Source organism: Rhipicephalus microplus, chromosome 9, assembly GCF_043290135.1.
Source record: "Rhipicephalus microplus isolate Deutch F79 chromosome 9, USDA_Rmic, whole genome shotgun sequence".
NCBI lineage: Eukaryota > Metazoa > Arthropoda > Arachnida > Ixodida > Ixodidae > Rhipicephalus > Rhipicephalus microplus.
This window is the reverse complement of record NC_134708.1, coordinates 9,607,911-9,628,802: the sequence shown is the minus strand read 5'-3', so window position 1 is coordinate 9,628,802 and position 20,892 is coordinate 9,607,911. Positions and strand designations below refer to the sequence as shown.

The window sequence follows — 20,892 nt, the reverse complement described above, 5'->3', positions numbered from 1 at the left end:
CAGTCGAGATGATATACAGCAGCTGGCGAATATATGCGGAAGGGAAGGTGAAGCTCTTGGACTAGGATTCAGTGTAACGAAGTGTGGATTGATGGTATTCAATGATCCCTGTGATCAGACGGTGTCCATACAAGGCCAAGAAATACCGAGGGTAAGTGAATACAAGTACCTTGGAGTATGGGTAAATGAGAGTGATAGATACATGGAGGTACAGGAAAAAGCCTCGGCAGCAAAAGGAAAGAGGAATGCGGCAATAATGAAACACAGAGCGTTGTGGGGATACAATAGGTATGAGGTGCTTAGAGGTCTGTGGAAGGGTGTAATGGTTCCAGGGCTTACTTTTGGGAACTCAGTGGTGTGCATGAGGGCAGAGGTGCAATCGGGAATGGATGTAAATCAAAGGACTGTGGGACGCCTCGCGTTGGGTGCTCACGGGAAGACGACAAACGAGGCTGTAAAGGGCGATATGGGGTGGGCAGGTTTTGAGGCGAGGGAAGCGCAGAGCAAAATAAGGTTCGAAGAAAGGCTAAGAAATATGAAGGAGAGTAGATGGGCAGAGAAGGTGTTCCGTTATTTGTATAGGAAGAGCGTGGACACACAGTGGAAAAAAGAACTAGAAGACTCACTAGTAAGTATACGGCTGGTATTGTAAGCCATATGTCAACAAAGAGCGTTAAGGGAAAAGTCAGGGAGGCGGAGAGGATTTACTGGATGGCAGCTATGGAGAAAAAACCGGCTTTGAGTAACTACCGAAAGGGCAAAAATGAAATAAGGAGGGAGGCATTTTACGATAATTCAAGGGGAAGCGCTTTACTGTGTGAAGCGAGATCGGGTTGCCTTAGAACGCGTAGTTATAAAGCAAGATTCAGTAAAGAAGAAGAACAATGCACATGCTGCGGGAAAGATAAGGAAACGGCGGAGCATGTTCTGATTGAATGTGGAGATATCCACCCAGGTGTACGTTTGGGCACGAGCCTACAGGAAGCCTTGGGTTTTAGGGACAACAATGGAAAGCTGAACACACCCGCGATTGAAATAAGTAAGAGACGGTTAGAGTATTGGTGGCAGAAAATTAGAGAGAAAGGACAAAAATAAATATTGGAAAAATAAAATATGGACAGTGTGCCGTAAATGGCAGAGAACTTAAGCTGAAAATTTACCTTTTTTTCCATTAAGATAGAATTTATCGAAGTAGAGGCATTAGGCCAACATAAAAAAAGAAAAAAAGGTTTTTTTTTTGTCGAGCCTGGTGGCATACTTGTCACCACCCCGTTATAAAGGGGACGCTCATAGCATCCATCCATCCATTCTTTTGTGGCTTGTGGAGCTCTTGCCACTCACAAGAGTGGAAGCTTGGGCTAGTTGGTGCGTAGGAGGGCGCACCAACTAGCCCAAGGTTCACCAGGCCACTCCTTGTCAACCATGCATCTACAACCACGGATAAAAACGACGGTTATAAAACATTTTTTCCCGAAGCCGCTGCCACTGTATCGCATGTTGGCGTGCCTAAGCAATCGCGTGTCGCGACGTATCCTTGCTGCTGTGATTGTTTGCTGATATACCTGTAATTCGCTTATAGCCATCGCACGAAACAAATGATAGCGTCGTCAACGTACCGCAGCAGATCAAAAAGTTTTATCAAAAAGGGTTAACTTCGAATGGCATTAACTTAGAACTGCAAACATCAAAGTGCATGAACGAGACTTCTCCGGATGGGCAGCAGCAAACAATGCACAGTGAAACAATCTTGGATGAAGCAACACCTTGTGCTCATAAAACATTCGCAGACCAAGCAACGCAAGTTGACGCAGGACTGTTCAGCCTCTTAGCAGTTGAAAAAGCGAAACGGAAAAGAAAGGAGAGGGACTTGAAAAATCAGGTGGAAAGGTTTCACCAAACAGCTGACCAATACAAAAAAAAAAGCTTAAGAAATAAAGGATGACTGCCATTTCGCCGACTTAGAGTACATCTGTGAGCAAGCGAAAGAGAAGGACCTCCCTGCTGTATTCCTGTTGAACCAGATTACTAACACCAGGCGCAAGAAACCAACCTGGACGGAGGATGTGGTGCGACACTGCGTAATACTCAGGCACCTGTCGACAAAGGCGTATGAGCATGCGAGAAAAGAAAGGCTGCTTTCTTTTTTCGCATGCTCACAATTAAGAAAGAAAGAAACCAGCACGGCCAGGTCCGTGCTGGTTTGCACAAGGTTCACCAGGCCACTCCTTGACAACCATGCATCTACAACCATGGATAAGAACGACGTTTATAAAACATTTTTTCCAGAAGCCGCTGTCATGAAAATATGCGAAATTGTGAGTCCGCAATCTCTCTGGGAATAAAGTCAGTTCATGCCCTCATTAGCTCGCACTTTCAAAAGCCTCTGAATTATTATTTTGCACGTGCGCTGTCATTTATACGAACGGTGTACTACATTTGCCAAGTTGAATACAGCATAGAAATCCCATAACGGTACGCCGGTTTTGCCGATACCCAAATAAGCGTGAGGTGCGCTTGCGAACCAGCTTTAGGTACCGTTCAGGCTAGGTTCGTAGTAAGCACGCTTAGAACACGTACGTCTAGTGGTACTTTAGACTGAAACACTCGCTAAATGCAGAAAGAACCACAAAATACGCGTACGGCGATGCTCCCACGGCCGCACTCGCCGCACTTCCAGCTGCCGTACACACCCGTCCGCCCTACGTGAGCAGCGCTACCAGAGAATTTAGCGGCAGAGCCATGTAACTTTGTTGACGGCGTCCTTCTATTGTTGTGCCGACGGCTGGACGGGCAAAAGAAGGTATAGAGGAGGCTATGCTCCGTGTCAAGCAGCCGGATTTGCGTGTGTCGCTTTCGTACGTTGCTTTCGTGGGGCATCTTCGGCGGGTTTAGGGCCCGATTTCAACTGTGCGCGTGTCGCCTGACGCGCTGAGTTGGCAGGTAAGTACGAAAGGCGCCTTCGAAGTTGTCCCTCCTTTCTGTATGCGAGAAAGTCGGTTAACATAACCACGAAACTTGGATCCCCTCGCAGGGGCGGCGCTACGTTGCCATCAACGTGTCCTCAGTTTCTTTCACCTCTTGCAGAACCGGCGATGACAAAGTTAATGCAGTGGTTGCTTGGGCTCTCCATATTCATGGCAGTGTGGGCCGCCCTTCTATCGCAAAGGTTAGGCGCTGCGGAAACCCACGTTTGGCTGGTAAGCCTAGGTTCTGCAATTGCCAATTTTCTCGTTCAACGTTACGTTGTGTTCATCTTTAAATATATATATTTTCAGCTTCCGCTGTACGCCTGCATTGCCTTTGGGGTAAGTTTGATTTTTATTATAAATTACAATTAGTGTTGATTGTAAGATGATTTAATCGTAATTTATTGAACCGGGCGTTTAACATCGAAACTACTAGAGTCAGTTTGTGTAAATTTGTATGCTTCTATTCACGCGATGCTGACTTCATGGCAGCCCGTGGTAACTTGAACTCGATAACGAATGTTCTAACATAACGTACGGAGTCAATGAAATGATGAGTTTGTCAGAACGATGCAAGCTGCAGGACTAGGTGTACTCGAACTCCACAGACTGCTTTTCCAAGCATGTATGATTATGCATCAACTTTGCGGGAACACAGCTATTCTATACCAAAAATCAAGCTTCCCCGCCACACCCTGTGCATGCCATGGTCCAAGTGAAATGCTTATGTAACATTCAGCAGCACCAGCCAGTGTCGCTGTATCATCTAACTCTGGAGCGGGATTTCAGGTTTTTGCTCTTGTTTACCATTATGTCAACTCGTTGAGTCATTGTGACTGAATAAACTGATGTTGATAGTTACATCTGTGTACTAATGCAAGAATGGGACTCGCAAACAGAACCTCGACAGTGATCCTGTGCTGAAGTAGCATTATGTCATGTAAATATGGACAAGGTCAGGTAACACAAGCACTAACAACTGTTACTTCAAAAGATGTGAACATATCAGATGAAGATGTGCATAGAGTCAACAACAAGATGCTTATTCATAGCAGAGTAAAACGACATCTATAGAACATGTTTCTTTCAACTGATAGCACTTAGTCCGCACTCTTCGTTAGCTGGTCTGCCCTTCATTGCCTGATATTACATCATCTTCGTGCATGGCCTCCAAGCATTCTCCTTGATACGCACAAACAATCCCAGTTTTCAACTGTTTTATTGTTTCGTTTGTGTGTGACATGGCTGCTACATGCAGTGGTGTGAACTGGCTTGTCCAGCCAAGACAGAAGTTCACAGGAACATTGAAGCTTGATATGTGGTGTACAAATGGACAGCGAATGTTGCTGGGGCCAACATTTTAGTGGTATAACTGGTATGCATAAAGGCAAAGACAAGTTATTTTGCTGAATGGTTTGGCTCCAGTTAAACTTGCTGTGCAATTTCATTGTTGCGTGGTAGCTGTGGGTATATGCCAGCACAAGCTTAGCCCAAGCGTGAATTGTGACCTTTAATCAAAACATTTCTTTTCAGGTGTACGCTGCTTCAGTAGTCATCTACAGGGTTCTCACGTTCAACAACTGTGAAGCAGCAGCAGCAGAGCTCAAAAAGGTATACATTATCGTGGTCGGAATAAATTTTTTTTCTTTCTTAAAAGCTAATTCGTACCCGAGATTAGCACCAGTTGCACGACCATTTGTGACTGGCGACAGGAAGTAACTCAAGGTGACCAATATTCACGCCCGTGTGCGGCTTGTAACCATCACCACACAGAATTCAGATCTGCCTGCATGTGGCTCACATTGTCGTGACCCCTTAAAATAAGTTTCCGTCCTGTTCTACACATGTGATTGCTTCACATGTTTGCGACTGAAGTCGAGCGATTGAAAAATCGAGCAGTGAGTGACTGAGCCAAAGCCATCCCTTTGTGACCAAAGTGGCTATTAGTGACCAGGCACTGTGCGACTAACTTGGCCGTGCAACTGGTGCGAGTTGCAGGTGTGAAAGAGTCTTTACAGTACAGCCTCTGTTGGTCACATTCAATACTCAGTGTAGTGATATTGATTTCCCGGTCTACTGTATTCTAAACCACCTTGAACGAAAAATTATTGCTCCAATACCAAGTGCATGGCATAAATTGCTCACTCGCATACAACGAGCATAATTGTTAAATCTTTAACCTGGTTTGGTCTGTACTAAGCATGGAGCTGTAACTAGTGGGGAGTTGAGGTGGTTCCGAAACCCACCTCCCCAACATTTTTTCATGCTATAATTTTTTGGCTGATTTACATGCCCTCACATTGACCACCAGTTGCCAAAGTTAGCTGTTCTACACATATAAACCTCTTCCGAAAATTCTTGGATATGGCCCTGATTAAGAAGCTTTAGAAAGTTGATAGTACAAGTTCACCTGAGACTGCATGCCATCTATGCAGATGCAGGACTATGCAGATGTACCATACTCACAGACCACTTTTCTTGGCGATGAAAGGAAAGCTGAGGGGGCGGAGCTACTGCACTTGTAAAGTAGTCCAGTTTGACTAGTGTTTCGAATAGCGGCCATGTTCGAATAATAACACTATATAAAGTCTGCTACATCTGCTTAGACACTCATTTGTGGGTGAAATTCACCACAAGCTCTTTCACCGAGTCGCCGGAATAGCTGGAGGGCGACGAGCGCTCACTTGAAAACGAAGACACCATTTTGACTATGTGCGACATTTTCATTATGTAAAAACATGAAGTGACATTGCATATAGTAAAACAAAAATGAACTTATCTTGGGTGTGTGCTGCATCTCTTTATAAACAGCATCCTGTAGAAAATAAAGTAAAGCTGTTTTTTATTTTCATGTAAAAAACACAGATGCAATTTTGTGGAACTGCTATATTCTGCAGTGGTGGCACACCCCCACTTTGGCACAGTAGCCACGGAGGAAGAAACATTTAGGAGGTGAAACTCGTGTTGGAATGGGTGTCCACTGGCGTGCAAATAACGTCACATAAAAAACAAAAATAACTTGCTCCGACGAAAACATTTCAGTTGGCGGTGCCTTGCGGGGCAAAGCCACAACCACTAAAAAAGAAAAAGCAACGCTTACAATCGAGCGCATCTGAACGCGGTCCACGATTGCGGTGGAATGCGAGCAATGCTCGCGAACATTTTCCTTAGAAACCGAAACGGTGGCGATTCCCTTTTCTACCGCAAGACGCTGCCAGTATGATTTGGCCCTCCGGCAATGTGACGTTATCTGGTCGCCTCAAGGAGTGGAGTTGCACCTCCTAAAGGTTTCTTCCTCCATGACTGTAGCCTTCCCTCCATTGCCAAAAAAAGTTTTCTGCGAGTTCCAGTAACTTGTGGAGGCTTTGGCGAAGCAACGGAGAAAAGGAGCCGACGACCCGTCTAGCGGGCGTGGAGGCACACGAGTAACTGTCGCCTAGTTGGAGCACAACATCCTCAAGCTCTAGGCTCTGAGATTATTGGACTCTAATAGCCGTAATCTTAAGATAGAGAACATCCGCGCCCTGCGATGCCTGGGACTTCCTACACGCCGGATGTATAAATAAATGTCTCTCTCTCTGCGAGTATAGTCAAAATAAATATGTCTTCAGTAAGGATGCACTTTGAAGATTGCTAGGTGTTTCGGGAGCCCTTGACTGAGGTGGTCATGGTTTCGCATGCAACTTTGAGATGATAAGCTGCACAGCTTATGTGAAAGGCAGATGTGCAAGCAAAGACTGCAGACTGTGCAATCTAGTCATGCAAGAATATGTCTGTTTCCTTTTGTTGCAGCAAATTGTGGAAGCCAGGGAGGACCTTAAGAAACGGGGCTACAAGTTTGACTGAAATATATTTGATGTTCGAAGTGAATTGTATATTTTGATACCAATATCTAATAAGCGTGCATGTTAACAGACTGACACCATTCCACTCATCACTCGTGCTTCCCAATGTTTCCACTGATAAGTGTCACCAGTGTTGCTGTGTTGAGGATACGTCTGTAAAATAAAAAGCCTGATATCTTTTTCTTCTGCAGGTTGCAGTAATGTTGCTGTTGTTTGTAGTAGTATAAATGTTTGGGTGAGAACACCAATAATGTGGCCGAAAATTTGCAAAATGTACGTGGCAAATCTCTCAAACATCCTGCACAATGTTAAGAAATTTGGGCACATACTTACTGCAAATGTTGTATTAAACTGGACTTTTTGCACGTTGGTATTGTGCCGTATGTTTCGACATTTCCAAATGGTGAAGGAACATAGGATGATACCCAATTTGAGCAAGGTTATTCATGCAAGTTTCTTGATCAAATATAGTAATACCATCATACTTGGAAAGTCCATGTTATCTAAAATGATGTCATTCTCATTCATGTTCACGAATTCAACTATTGTGCTGTTTATCTGCCGCCCAATACTGAATAATTCTTAATAATACCTTGAAAAACATTTTGCAATGTCAAAATATAAGCATGCTAAATCTTCTCGTGTCCCACAGTGTGATATTAATTTCGCATTGTTCGAAAACTTAAACAAGAAAAGCCTTTTGTGCTGGCATAAGAATGGAAGCTGAGAACTTATCCCACACAACGAAGGCATGGGTCGTACAATTTATCTGGTTATATTTCTTTCTTTATGTGTAGCTCATGTTTTAATAGCATTTCAACTGCTCGTGTCGATGTCTCTCTGTGACTGATGAAACAGCTTGAAGTGGAAAAAGGTTGTAAGTTATAATGCTTGAAACGTGAGAAGACCAGGTTCTGATGCAGTCTGCATGCGTTCACGCTAGTTATACCACGTTCGGCACTTTTTTTTTTTCTAGTTGGTATCGCATTATTTGCAATACCTTAACCGGCATTGTTCTTTCTCGATGGTACTGCAGGTGCAGAGAGCATGCTCGTGTTGACATTTTGTGGCAGCACAGCAATATTTAGCAATGAAATGACGGTACCTAAGCAGTTCTCCACTGTTTGGCATTGCTTAAAGGCGATTAATGCATAATGTCCTGGAACTCTGTAGGATACTGAACATTTTGTGGAGTGTAGTGCACGACGACACAGTGAGAATGGGGAAACTTCTTGTGAAAGACACAGAGGCAAAGTATGACATCCAGAAAATAACTTGTGAGTACTCCACATAGTACAACATGCTCAAAGGAGGGTGCAGACAAATTGATTTCCTGAATGAACGGCAGGGATGGCACCAGTATTTTCAAACTGGGGTGGGCGGCGCGGTGCACACCTACAGGATAGTTCTGTTCTGGGGACTTGGAGGCAGGCAACTCGTGTGTTGCGCTTCAGTTATGGTTGCCCTTCGGAGGGGAAGAAGGGAAGGAAACATCACAGCCTGCCCTCCTCTCCATGCCCTCGTCCTCCGTTTAGCAACTCATGCCTTGGGCTGAAGATGATGAGGGGCTTCACTGGGAATTCTGGTAGCTTCCACTGGCTGATCTGGAGTGGGCACGAAAATTCTGAAGCGAGGGCCCATGCTTTAACAATTTGAATTTGCCAGCAGAGTGCAAGTGAGCTCTCCAATGGATCCATGTGAGCATGGTGTTCCAAGCAAATCGACTGCCATGAGCTGCTGTAGTAGCTCAGTGGCCAAATTGTTGCTCTCCTAAGCTCAAGGAGGCTGGTTCGACTCCACACTGCATTTGAATGAGGGTGAAATGCGAAGTACCCCGTGTGGTCAAAATTAATCCAGAGCCCCCTCAACACACTGTGCCTCACAGTCACATCATTTTTAAAAGTAAAACATGAGAATTCATTTTCTTTAAAGGAGTGCGAATTCCTGAAATTTTTGTATTGTTGCTCTAAAATAGGTGCCAAGAGTCATAAAGAGAATGTTTTTTTAGTGGTCCCCTGCAATGCATTCACTAGGCTACCTTAAAGAAACCACTTTCAGTTTTAATACTGAAGGGACGGTTTCGCAGTAATATCTCAGCAGATCGATGCAAGTTTAAGTCGCATGAGGAAAGAAACTCTTGATACACATCAGCTACACCTCTATAAACTGCTCTCACACATAAACGACGACAAATGAACTGCCACTCAACGACTACGTACAGTGACACGGGCGTAGCCAGGGGGTGGTACACTGGGCACGTGACCCCCCCCCCTCCCCCGAAATGTTTTTTTCGCCATGGCATAGAGAGCGAAAATGGCCATTCTAAGAGGGTGCCCCTCCCGAAAAAAAGGTGGTGCCTCCCCCACGAAAAAAATTTCTGGCTACGCACCTGCAGTGACATCTGCAGTTTAGGCAACGTGCCGAGTCCGTAAGCCCAGTGAACTGTGTCCACTCATCATGATAATGCGCATTGTGGTGGGGCTGACTTGCAGATGGTTGTTGTCGAAAAGTTTAAAATGAAACTAAAATATTTTATGCTATTATTTGTACGTTTCCAAACTCCAGTATGCAGGGAGCGCTACAATACAAACTGAAACCTGATGGCATTGTAATGCAGTGTTTGTAGATCCAAAACTACCAGTAGATAACAGATTCACCACTAGAGAACAAAAATCCTGTTTCGAGATTCACCAGTGAAGTATGCCATAAGACAAATTCTTTTTTTATTGCAATAGCGTTAGAGAGCTCGTTGCGCAGAAATTCGGGCATCAGCATCATTAGTTGTGAGCAAAAAATCACGAGTGACCGAAAAATTGAGAATGATGCAATTAAAATAAATTATAAAGATATCCTGGTCGAGAGTGGGGATCAAACCCGGGTCGTTTTCGTGGCAAGCGGATGTTCTACCACACGGCCACACGTCTGCTTGTGAATACAGAGAAAATAACTTTCTCTGCTTGGAAATGTAGTGAAAGTGACTGACATGCTTCGCAAACACACACATCCCGTATACCAGCTTCACAATATAACACGAAGTATTTCGGTAACAATGCGTGGTACGAGCGCCCATTGCCATTGGGCATCAGAACATGTGATTATCATAAATGACTTCGTGGTTTAAAGCCGGTCACCCACTACAAAAGGCACACAGGCTGCTGTCCCTATGCCTTTATTAGTGGCTTCATAGCAAGTTCATAAAGGCTTCATGCACTAAGTATTTGAGGTATGCACTAGGAACAGAATATCTCTATCTCATTCAACTCTCCAAGGCGAAGCTGTAGGGTCCCCTAATTTTCAAAGCATTGGCTCAAACATGGAAGACTACATGTTTAAGCACCTGCTAATAAAACTGTGGGGTAAAAAGAGACAATTTGAGGTAAAATTGCAACAACTTGTTTATTTCAGGAGTGCACCAAGATGAAAATATCTTGCACTAAGTTGTTCGAAAAGTAGCACGGCTTATAAAAAAACCCAAACATTTAAAAAATGGGCTTTCGGCACTCTGCCTGCTGTACATGAACCTAAAAGCGCAAAGTAACAAAAATGTGCCGAAGCACAAAATCACAAGCGGCCTCGAGTCTACAAACAATAATGAAAAATGCTTTTAAAATTTTACACTAACAATGGTGCAGCAGCACCAGTGTGAGATTTTCTTCCTCTCAATTGCACCACCTATGGCCTGTCATTGCTCATCTAAAAGAAAAATGCACATTTCTTACATACACAAAGGAAAAACGATGTGCAACTGCACATAATCCAAAAGGCTTTCATCTCAATCACAAACCAGGGTCTCAGAAACAGGTGTGCACGAAATGTGATTGTTTGTTTGGACCGTAGCAAAGCGACAAAAGAGTGAACTACTGTTAGTTTGGCACCAGTAAGTTCAATTTGATGTTTGAATTGATCATCCCGTCAAGACACGAATTACAGTAGACTCAGTAAATGGAACCCCAAGGGACCGGGAAAGTCGGCTCAATTTAACAGGAGTTCCATTTACCAAGAGAAGACCAGGGGTGCATAACACAAGCGCGAAATCAATTCGGCCAGAGGCAGTTGTTCCGTTTAGGCAGCAGTTCCGCTTGACAGATTTCCGTTTACTGAGAGTCTACTGTATTTAAGTGCAGCCCTTGCTACACTTGTCCATGAAAGAAATTCACAGTTGCAGACCATGGTTTTAACATCCCACTGTTGGTCCATACCAAGTGAGGCTTGTTATTGAGGGAGCATTCTTAAAAGAAAAGCATTGCAATGACAACACCCAAAAACAGCAGTGCTTGGAGCAGTGGCCAGATTAACAGGCAATTCATGCTTGAAGATTTTCTCAAAACATACACACTATCAACTGGGCAAGCAATGTTAAGTGCTGTGATGGTGTTGTAGGAGTGTAACACGTTGCGATGATAACTCACAAGCAGAGTCATGAAACTAGCTGAAGTATACGACATGACATGTTTGAAAGGTAGCCCTCGAGAATCACAATATTTGAGAAAGATTCTGCTTGAAACCAAACAAACATTCATGTTTATAACTTTTCTGCGGCTTGGTGCACATGTGATGGTACAAGCACAAACTTTTCAAAAAATGATTTGCATCTTCTTCTTCCAGCCGTATTTTTTCAGTGAGCATAAAATGTCCCGGCCAAGTGGAAAATGGGCTTTGCACTGCTGTCTTTGAGCTATTTAGAGATAACCAATGAGACCCGACTCAAGACAATATTGTTTGTGCCAGGCCTATTTACAAACACAAGAGCACACCAACACGAAGCGTCCTTTCACATCAACACAAAAACACTGGAAAAAATCCTCAAAGGCCCTCTAGGCCACGACAGCGATTTGTGAATTTCCAACTGGTGCCAAGAAAAAACAGGAGTTAAACTCTTGTTGCAGGTACATACAGAATTCAAAGGTTCATTACAACCTGTTTACACACTTAACAAGTGCACAAACATTGACACTGACCCTGCAGAGTGCAACGTCACGCAAAAGGCAAGGTGATATGGCACAGTCTGCCTTCAGTCACCAAGCATGACAGTTCATATACGAATTTCGTTCAAACTGGTGAACTGCATGGGTAGCGGTTGACACATGAAATGTAATAACACACATCTCGAGTTGGTTGTTCATACCGAGGCGAAAACAGTGCGCAGTGATGGAGACGGGTCGTGTCTCGCGTCTTTTCGATCCGCCCACACCACTATACACTGTTTTCGCCCCGACATGAAATGTGCTGACACATCAGTTCATGTTCTGTACTAGTCGAAAACCACCCAGCACGGTATAACCCATTTCCAGCAAATTGTACTTAAATACAGGTGTTTCAGTGTCAAGCACCAGCAAACTGCTGACAACAAGCATACATTTGCTTGTCAAAATATGGCATTTTTTTCAGATGATTGCATTGAGCAGGAAAAAAAAACTGCTGTGAGAGACGGTCGCTAGCTGCACTTCGAAAAGCCTGCACACACCGGCGTGCATTTCATGCTCAAGGGAAATACTACAATAGCAAAGTGAATTGTATGGATACGGTAGTTCCACGTATAATGGAGTAGTAGTCAATGCTGCCTGAAAAATTTCAGTGTCTCCTGCCATAAATATCACAAAAAAAAAAAAAAGATTAAACCACCTATACCAAATTCAAATAAGCCAAGGTTAGCTAGGTTGCTTTGTCATAGACTAAATATGAAAGAATTTGCTTGAAGTGAACTTCTGATTAGGTTAGTCAAAATTCTGGAAATGCGACTGAGAACTGCAACACGGTTTAGCAATTCACCAACATAAACAGACTTTGGGAGCGGAGATGACTGTGCAACTTAAATGAGCAGCGAATGGTGTTTCTGTAGGCATAAATGACTACGACAGCATTCATGACAATGATGAAACCTGCTTGGCTCCCAATACAAAAACATTAAATGGTTATGCTTCAATGTTTCTTTCCAGGCTGACATAGGTGAAAAGACTGCTTCGGAGTCACACAAGAAATACATGTACCTACACAAAACGCAGTCAATAATGCCCTGAATATTTTAGTTCATTTTTGGCCACATGAATGCACTCTTAATATTTTGAACAAGCTGAATGAAATGTCGAGCTTTTGAAACAGGGCACAGGTTTGCAAGTGTTGGCAAGTAGCAACAGCTTAACAGATTGTACAAAAATGCATAAAGAGATGTTTTGTGCAAACTAATTCATTAAATAGTGCCTTGTACATTTGTCTTGGTTATTGCTTTCCAATGTCACTTGTATCGAATGCACCGGTGACATCTCAGATGGATAAATTTCATTTCAACAACTGTTCCGATAAAACCAGCATGTGCAGTGTCTTTGCATTGCTCTGATCTGCCGCTTCCTCCAATAGAGCACAATCTTCGTAAACAAAGGCAAAATTGCTAAAATCTAAACAAGCAATGGATGTTCACACGGCAGACTGAGATCCTAGGGCGTGTGAAAACTGTGCATGTGCTTCCAAACATTCAGCATTGATGTTTGTTCATTTTAGGCCTGCACAGTAGCTTCAAATGTGGATGAATTTCTTGAGAACTGTCTATCACGAATATGATGCCGTTAATGTCGTTAGCAAAGAGAACAAAGCAAGCCAACCGCTGAAGTGTTTTGAACATATTCCTAGTTCAACTCAGAAAAAGAGCTCATTTGATTGCTTAAGCTGACTTGAAAATCACGAACACCTCTTTTCAAAACTTAAGAAGCCAGCTGAGTGAGTGTAATGCTTCTGAAAAGGAAAGTGTAGAATAGGTCACCTAAAGGTTTGTGCATTAGGCCAACACACATTCGTCAAATGCACATTTGTCAATGTGCATTCATTGAATGCAAGCCTCGCCCCACCGTGGTGGTCTAGTGGCTAGGGTACTCGGCTGCTGACCCGCAAGTCACGGGATCGAATCCCGGCTGCGGTGACTGCATTTCTGATGGAGGCGTAAATGCTGTAGGCCCGTGTGCTCAGATTTGGGCGCACGTTAAAGAACCCCAGGCGGTCAGAACTTCTGGAGCCCTCCACTACGGCGTCTCTCATAATCATATGATGATTTTGGAACGTTAAACCCCACATATCAATCAAATCAATCAAATGCAAGCCTCTTGGGTACAGAAGCTATTTTTCTTAATTTTATAACAAATGTACATCTGAAAAAATTTTGAAGGAGAGCCCAGTATGGGTAGAGATGTAAAGATTGCAGTTTTTTCTCTTATTCTCTAATGAACATTTCAATACTTTAGAAATTACAACCCTAATTGTCTCTACAAACCCAAAGTTTTACACCCAGCAATCTTTGATAATTGTTTTGCCTCCCCTACCTTTGGGTGTCCAAGACACTATAGCTCCTGATATTCGCTGACCTACTAGAGAGTGTAAAAGTGACCAAGTAATGGGCAGCATGAATGGGGCTGAACACAAGGCAGAGGAATACCATACAGGATAGGCACTGAAGAGGCTTTAACAAACAAGGTAATCGTTGCACAAGAAATGGAACTACGGTGGAGTGTAGAACTGGGCAAGCTGGTTGACATTTACTGCAACATAAGCACGAGTGGGACAGCAACACAATGCAGAGAACAGCACAGCTAGCACAGGCTTGTCCAGTGTATTTCTCTGCTTTGTGTTACCATCACATTTGCAACGCTTTCTCATCTGGAATGGCTATGATAACGACATAAGGTTGACGTTTTAAAAAAATAGCCAGCAGCAACAGGATAAGTATGGTTCATTAACGATATCCACATCTCAGTTGGCTCAGAAACTTGTGCATTTGTCTAAGAACTCTCACACAAAAGCAACTCACTAAGTAACTCACAGTTACAAACAATTGTTCAGTAATTATTGATACTAGTGGGCTGCTTTGCCAAGTCATCAATTGCTGTTTAAGAAATGTAACTAGAAACAGGATAGTGACAAAAAAAATCAAAAACAGATCATCACGTTAGATGTTGTGAGTTTTCTTGTCATAAAGATGTCCCCTGTTGCTATGCTTTCAAGCAGTTCACAGTGCTCACGTACTTAAATTAAACATCAACATTTTTGAGCATAACTAGCATGGGCAATTGCTCAAAACATTAGCGAGACAAGCCATACGAACACGGACACCAGAGAGACGTCAAGACCCCACAAATACCGATTAACAACTCACAACTCGGCCCTCTGTTAATCTAAAATTTCTGCTGAAGATAGAACATCATTTCGCCTTATGTATGGCCGTACAGATACTATATTAAACGTTGGTTATGATGTACGTGTTCAAAGTCAAAATTACAGTGATATGATATGAAATGAAGATGGTGGAAATGAAAGCTGGCGTAAAACTAAGGCCTATATTGTTGTTTTTCAGCTCGTGAGGACTGTACACAGCCGTAATGAAATCGCTGCAGTACAAACAGACATAGACAAGTTTAACATCAAAATTTGAACCTCAAACAAAAGTTTGCAGCAACACGTTTATTCGGGCTAGCATTTCAAGTAAGGAAATGCTGCCATTAACGGCAATGAGAGAAATGGTTCTGAAGCTATTTTAGCTTCAATATTACTGACAATGCTAACTTCAGTGACAACAATCGCAAGCAACAACACACTTGCCTGGCACTAAAGGCTCTGTTTGTGCCAGCTCTGTGCGCTTGCCAATCCAGCTTGACACCTTTTGCACAAAGGCAGGAAATGGTGCAAACTCATTCTGTAGGAGACTCAAATTGAGCAAAAAAGTGGTGGTTTATATGGATGGTGCAATACCATGCTGAAGCCACACTACATCCGTAACAATATCAATAGCAAAGGTATTTGCTAAGGCCTTTCAGCAGGGCTGGCTGATGAACTCTAATGTATACGCCAATCCACGTTTGAGCTGTAGCTGTCTGCGTGTGTTGAAAAGAAGCTCCTAATTAACCATCAAAACCTAGGATTGTTTAATATGCACCAAAACAAAGTGCCATACAACCTCACATTTCACTTCCATTTTACCAGGACGGAAACTTATGACGTAAGGCTTAGCAGCAGGTTCTAAATTAGGAAATGCACACGGATTTAATCGACTTTACTATTTTGCGTCTGCAGCAGCGAAAAGGTCATAAAACCCTTTACATTTAATTACATGTATTGATGCCTACAAGCTTAAAAACTAGCAAAGAGACTTTGCCAGATGCGATGGCGATGAAGAAAAGTGTGACTAGTGGATAAAAACGCCGAGTAAAACTCATGGAAATGTATCCTGAGTGTTATTTCAGTAGGTGTAGTCTTATAAGCTATAAAAGATGCACTCGACACCGGCTCAAGTGGGTCTTCGGGCGAGTGCATCACATTTGAAAAGTGACACCTTTATTGCGAATGTGGGATATGGGAGACAACCCATTGTAACTCCCACTCAAAAAGCAAAATAAAGAGTGCTGCTGGTCTTGTGCAGCACTGCGGCACTGCCAAAAGGCTGAAAAAATCACTGTTTGAGTCGCTCCTTCCAGATGTTCTGCACTTTTCCTAGGAGGACTTAAACGACAGTCAATACTAAGTGACCACAAACAAGAACTCTTTACAGTTAGGACACAACACAGGTGTGACCGTACGTTGAAAGGCAGCGGGTGTTCACAACCGCAGAGACTTTCAGGAAGGGTGATATGTTTGATTTGCCTGGGAGCTGGCAAGAGACACTGCGCCTTTTACCCTCCCAACAAAGTTTGCTTTCAGTGCAGCATCCTCAAGTCTGAGAAGCTGCAAATTTTTCATTTTTGCTGATCACAGCTACTCACAATGAGGGAGGCAAGCTGAATTAGTGGCACAAGTTGGTACCGCGGCTACCAAATTGCGTTGCTTCGGTAGTAAAAGAAGGAGGGTACGTTTAAAAAAAAATGCTTCGCAGGGAGCACGTAAGATGGAACAGGGGAAAAAAGAAGACGTAACGTTACAGTTGCACTCTCTCCTTCTTGAAGGGGAGATTTTCGTTTGCCCTATCACAGTTTTGTGCAGCACGCGTTCTTGGGTCCGACCTTGCTCGTGTTGAGGGAGATGCGCCGCAGGTCCTCATCGGTCAAGTGTCCGACGGCGTCGTGGGTGTTCTTGAGTTCGGTAGCGAGCATGACAAACAGGGACTCAATGTTGGTGTTCTCCTTGGCGCTCGTCTCGATGGTGGCCATAAACTCGGGGTACTGGTCGGCCAAGGCTTGTGCCTCCTCCTGCGTCACTTCTCGCAAGCTTTCAGAGTCACATTTGTTTCCTGCAGGCAAGGCAGTGGGGCTGTCATCAAAGGTTAAAAGCGACCCCGTTAAACAACAAGACAGGCTCAATGATCTGTTAAGGGTTGCCTTAAGCCCTTTCTCCCAAAGTGTGCATACCGCGTAAGCAAATTATTTTTGCGGTTCTGTGAAGTGACGGCAAAAAAAAAAAAAAATCATGGAAACTCATAAGCCAAGAGTGTACTCGGTGTGCTCAAGTTGCTTAGTTTTTTCACATGATGAATACTACTACTTGTAACTGTCTTATTCACCTAGCATCAAGTTTCAATGAGCTATTTCATGTCTGCTACATCAAAGGAAAATTTATTTTGTGTGATTTTTGCTGTCATTCATCAACTTACCTTAAAAGAATCTTTTTCAACCATAATATGACATATTCATGCGGGTAAGAGATGCAGCGGCGAAAGTGATAAAGAACAAGCTATTTACTGGGCTAACTTGTGTCCAACAAACCATAGAGTACGCACAGTATGATGACAGGGGCAACTACAATGAAATCGAGTTTAAAAAAGTATGAGGATGTTAGAGCTTCACCTCAAAAGTAAAATGTGATTGCATAATCAGGACCCATTAGCATTGCCTTCTCAATTAGTAGCCTGCCTAACTTCTCAATAGGCACCTCAACCATGCCGCAAGGAAAGAAACATCTGCACATGTAACGTTAGATATTTCAAACTACCCTACAATGCCTACTGCAAGTACAGTTGCAGAGCACACACTAGACCGCAATTCTTCTTTTCGCAAGGCAGTGAAGTACCGTGTTTACTTGATTATAACATGACCACGACTGTAATGCGAGGGGCGACTTTTCATGATGTCCACGAATAAAAAATACAATTTGAATATTGAATTGCACAAGGATTGACTTTTAGTAGCAAGAATCTGGAAAAAAAACTTGCGTTAAATGCGTTCAAATATGGTACCCACTACATGTTGAAGGCAACAGGTGAGTCTACGCTGCTGCTCACTTATATGAATCTACCACTTATGATGATTTAAATGTCTATCGCTTTGTATTGATTGAGCCTTTGAACCACTAACTCGTGCATTTCATGTTTTGACACCTACAGAAGTTCTAAGATACTGCAACGCAACATTATGCACATCAAGGAGACTCCTTACTTTACATGAAGTTTGTGTGGTGTTTCTTCTAGAAGCAGGTCCAAGCCAAGGCGTAGCTCTGTGGTAGAAAACCTACTTCTACTAGAAGCGATTATTTATGCACATCTGTCCAAAATTTTCGCTCACTGACAACGCTGACTTTCTGCTCACAACCAATGATTACAATGTGGACACTGAAATTTCTGCTAAACGAGCTCTTTAACGCTACCGCAAGCTTGTACAGCTTTTATAATGCATGTTGTGCAAGCAATCTATCAAGAATTGTCTGTACTTTTTCAGAAACTTCCTGCACATAAAGGTAAGGCTTCTGCCAAGCAATAACACAATTAACAGTCTTGATCGGTGACACTTGATCACCATAAAAATGAGGAAAAAAGTACACGTGTGCATAAAAGCCTTGTCTATTGGTGCAAATTTGAATAATTATTCGAATTTTGCAAGTGCACCAAATATTCCCGGTGTACTTTGCCATCCCATTCCCTTCTTCACCAAGGAAGGCAATTTCCTGCAAACCTACTTACTCTGTCAGCATGAAGAATAGAAGCAGTCTTGAATCTATTGATATAAACTATTTGAATACTATGAGTTACATTTTACAGTGCTATGTGGTAATCAGCACAGCAGACGAGTGTCTGCTGCACACTTGTTAATGCGTACAATTGGAGACCATATTTTTTGCTGCCCATTATGTGCCACAGGGTGAGAGACACTCGTTAAAAATTAGCTTGATCTTCTGTCTCTTGCATTGTTTCCTCCACCGCGCCTTCCCTGAAGCTTTGTGCACCTCTTCGCAGAACCTTAAAGAATGGCTTATCGTTGACCAAGTGGCGACGACATATAATGACGCAATCGCGCAACGTCACGATGACGTCATGATGCCACAGATTTTTGCAGTCTGTGACGACATTATGATGTCACAGCAAGACGTCATGGTGACGTTCGTCACGTGGCTGCTTGTATGACTTTATTCACCTATTGTGTTTCGCTCAAGTAACCACCTTAATGAAGCCACTCGGAATCTGCGCGGAATTTCAGAATACGCTGATGTTCTCACCCACAAGCAGCAGGGGTACGTTCGAGCCCGTGTACCTCCGTACTTCTTCGACCCAGCGCGGTAGGCTCAGGAATGACGACCTCTTGGTGATGTCGTAAACAATGATGACGCCGTTGGCGCTGCGGTAGTAGCTCTGGGTGATTGTGCGGAAGCGCTCTTGTCCCGCCGTGTCCCATATCTGGAGCTGGAAAGTGAAAAAGTCATATTTGCAAGATGTTTCAGCGCGCGAACAAAGGAAAAAGGACAGGGTAGACAGAAAGAGCGCTGCGTCCAACTAACTTTATTTCACAGAGTGGCAAGAATATATACTGCTAAAAAAGGATGATACCAGAGCATGAAGGTAAAATGCACCCTAATCTACACATCAGTAACAAAACACGTGTGACAGGTCCTCTATTGCCTCAAAGCCGAGCTAGGTAATCACGTTCAGCCTGTGATAAAGCAATCGATGATGTGCTTACACATTTATCTCCTAGCAAGTGTATTTTTTCGGCTTCAATAATTTCTCGGGTAAGCTGATCCCTGTGCCTTGCCAATATGGAGCAATATGGAGAAAAAGTCGGGGTTTCAAAATCAAAATGTCAGATCTCAAGTGGCTAGATCCTACGGCAGGTTTCTATCACCTCCTCAATTTCACTGTTGACGGCACCACAAGTCAAAGAGGCATATTTGTTTTCGGCTTCACGATATAATGCAAAACACAACTACAATAGCTCCTTGACTTTTACAAACGCTATCGGCGTGAGCGTGTATATATCGTTTTGTGTTTCCCGCTCTCGATACGATAGCGTCATTTAGTTTCGCTGATGTTGGCAAGCTCTCAGGAATTACGACAGCCGCTGCAGGCGATCAAACAAATTAGAGGGGGGGGGGGACTTCAAGGATACGATAAAGGACGGCATTCAGTTTTCCTCCCAAGCTCTCTCTGCCCCGCAAACGCGCTGAACCGTGTCGGCTTGCTTTTCGACGCTACCGGGAGATGCGAGTCATCCCACATTCTGTGACAATTGTCCGATCGACTACGGCAGAGAGACGCGGTTCAACTATAGAAGTCTTATCGCACGCCCCCAAACAAACAACAGCTGCATCGGTTGCTCGGTTACACATGACAGCTGCCAGAAAGCTCTATCGCGACCCTACGATGTGCTCCGAACGCGTAAGCAAATTCGGGCTGCCGCCAGGAGAGAGACATTTCGAGGACGTTGATGTGGGGACCTACCTTGACTTTCTTGCCTTCGACAGTGAGCGTCTTCATGGCGAAGTCGACGCCGATCGTGTTGCCGTGACGCTCGACGTACATTCCGCTCTTGAAGCGGTGGACGACGCAAGTTTTGCCGACGCCACAGTCGCCGATCAGAACGATCTTGAAGAGAAAGTCGAAGTGCTCGTCGTCGCTCATCGTCTATTTACGGGCGGGGCACGCACGCTGCTTCGGCGACAAACACCTGCTGCTGATCCGCGCCTTACCGCTTCAAAAATAATTTCAGGGCGGCTCGCAATCCGATCAGGGCAAATGGAAGGCAGACATGTTAGATCACGTGACCGGAAAAGCGGTTGACCGCACGACCGCAGCGCCGTGCGTGAGCGCGGGTTCTTTCGAAATCGAACCGTACCCTTCGTGATCACAATTCATCTGATTAGACCAGAAGACAATGCTTTATAATAATATAGCACCAGCTAATCTA

General features: G+C 43.7%; 2 protein-coding genes across 3 annotated transcripts; one reads left to right on the top strand and one right to left on the bottom strand.

Moving 5' to 3' along the window:
* Positions 1-2,796: 2,796 nt before the first annotated feature.
* On the top strand, positions 2,797-7,001 carry Dpm3 (Dolichyl-phosphate mannosyltransferase subunit 3). Of its 2 annotated transcripts, none has more exons than XM_037415456.2 (5): positions 2,797-2,940; positions 3,085-3,197; positions 3,276-3,305; positions 4,500-4,577; positions 6,759-7,001. In XM_037415456.2, exons 2-5 carry the CDS (start codon positions 3,093-3,095, stop codon positions 6,810-6,812), a joined length of 267 nt encoding a protein of 88 aa, XP_037271353.2. In that variant the 5' UTR covers positions 2,797-2,940; positions 3,085-3,092; the 3' UTR covers positions 6,813-7,001. The 2 variants fall into 2 exon arrangements, with proteins under 2 accessions (XP_037271353.2, XP_037271354.2); XM_037415457.2 differs by having other exon boundaries at positions 3,032-3,197.
* Positions 7,002-10,188: 3,187 nt separating this feature from the next.
* Positions 10,189-20,760, bottom strand: LOC119163452 (ras-related protein Rab-43). Its single transcript, XM_037415455.2, has 3 exons — positions 20,427-20,760; positions 19,208-19,391; positions 10,189-17,012 (listed from the first exon to the last, which is right to left on the bottom strand). Exons 1-3 carry the CDS (start codon positions 20,604-20,606, stop codon positions 16,750-16,752), a joined length of 627 nt encoding a protein of 208 aa, XP_037271352.2. The 5' UTR covers positions 20,607-20,760; the 3' UTR covers positions 10,189-16,749.
* Between the last annotated feature and the right edge of the window lie 132 nt (positions 20,761-20,892).

What these genes read in the sequence shown, in the direction of transcription:
- Dpm3 (XM_037415456.2), top strand. Translation starts at nt 3,093, where the DNA reads ATGACAAAGTTAATGCAGTGGTTGCTTGGGCTCTCCATATTCATGGCA. An exon ending in CGGAAACCCACGTTTGGCTG is followed by an intron (nt 3,198 to 3,275) that starts GTAAGCCTAGGT and finishes ATATATTTTCAG; the next exon opens with CTTCCGCTGTACGCCTGCAT. An exon ending in CAGCAGCAGAGCTCAAAAAG is followed by an intron (nt 4,578 to 6,758) that starts GTATACATTATC and finishes CTTTTGTTGCAG; the next exon opens with CAAATTGTGGAAGCCAGGGA.
- LOC119163452 (XM_037415455.2), bottom strand. Translation starts at nt 20,606, where the DNA reads ATGAGCGACGACGAGCACTTCGACTTTCTCTTCAAGATCGTTCTGATC. An exon ending in TCGAAGGCAAGAAAGTCAAG is followed by an intron (nt 19,392 to 20,426) that starts GTAGGTCCCCAC and finishes TTCACTTTCCAG; the next exon opens with CTCCAGATATGGGACACGGC. An exon ending in CGTACCCCTGCTGCTTGTGG is followed by an intron (nt 17,013 to 19,207) that starts GTGAGAACATCA and finishes CCTTGCCTGCAG; the next exon opens with GAAACAAATGTGACTCTGAA.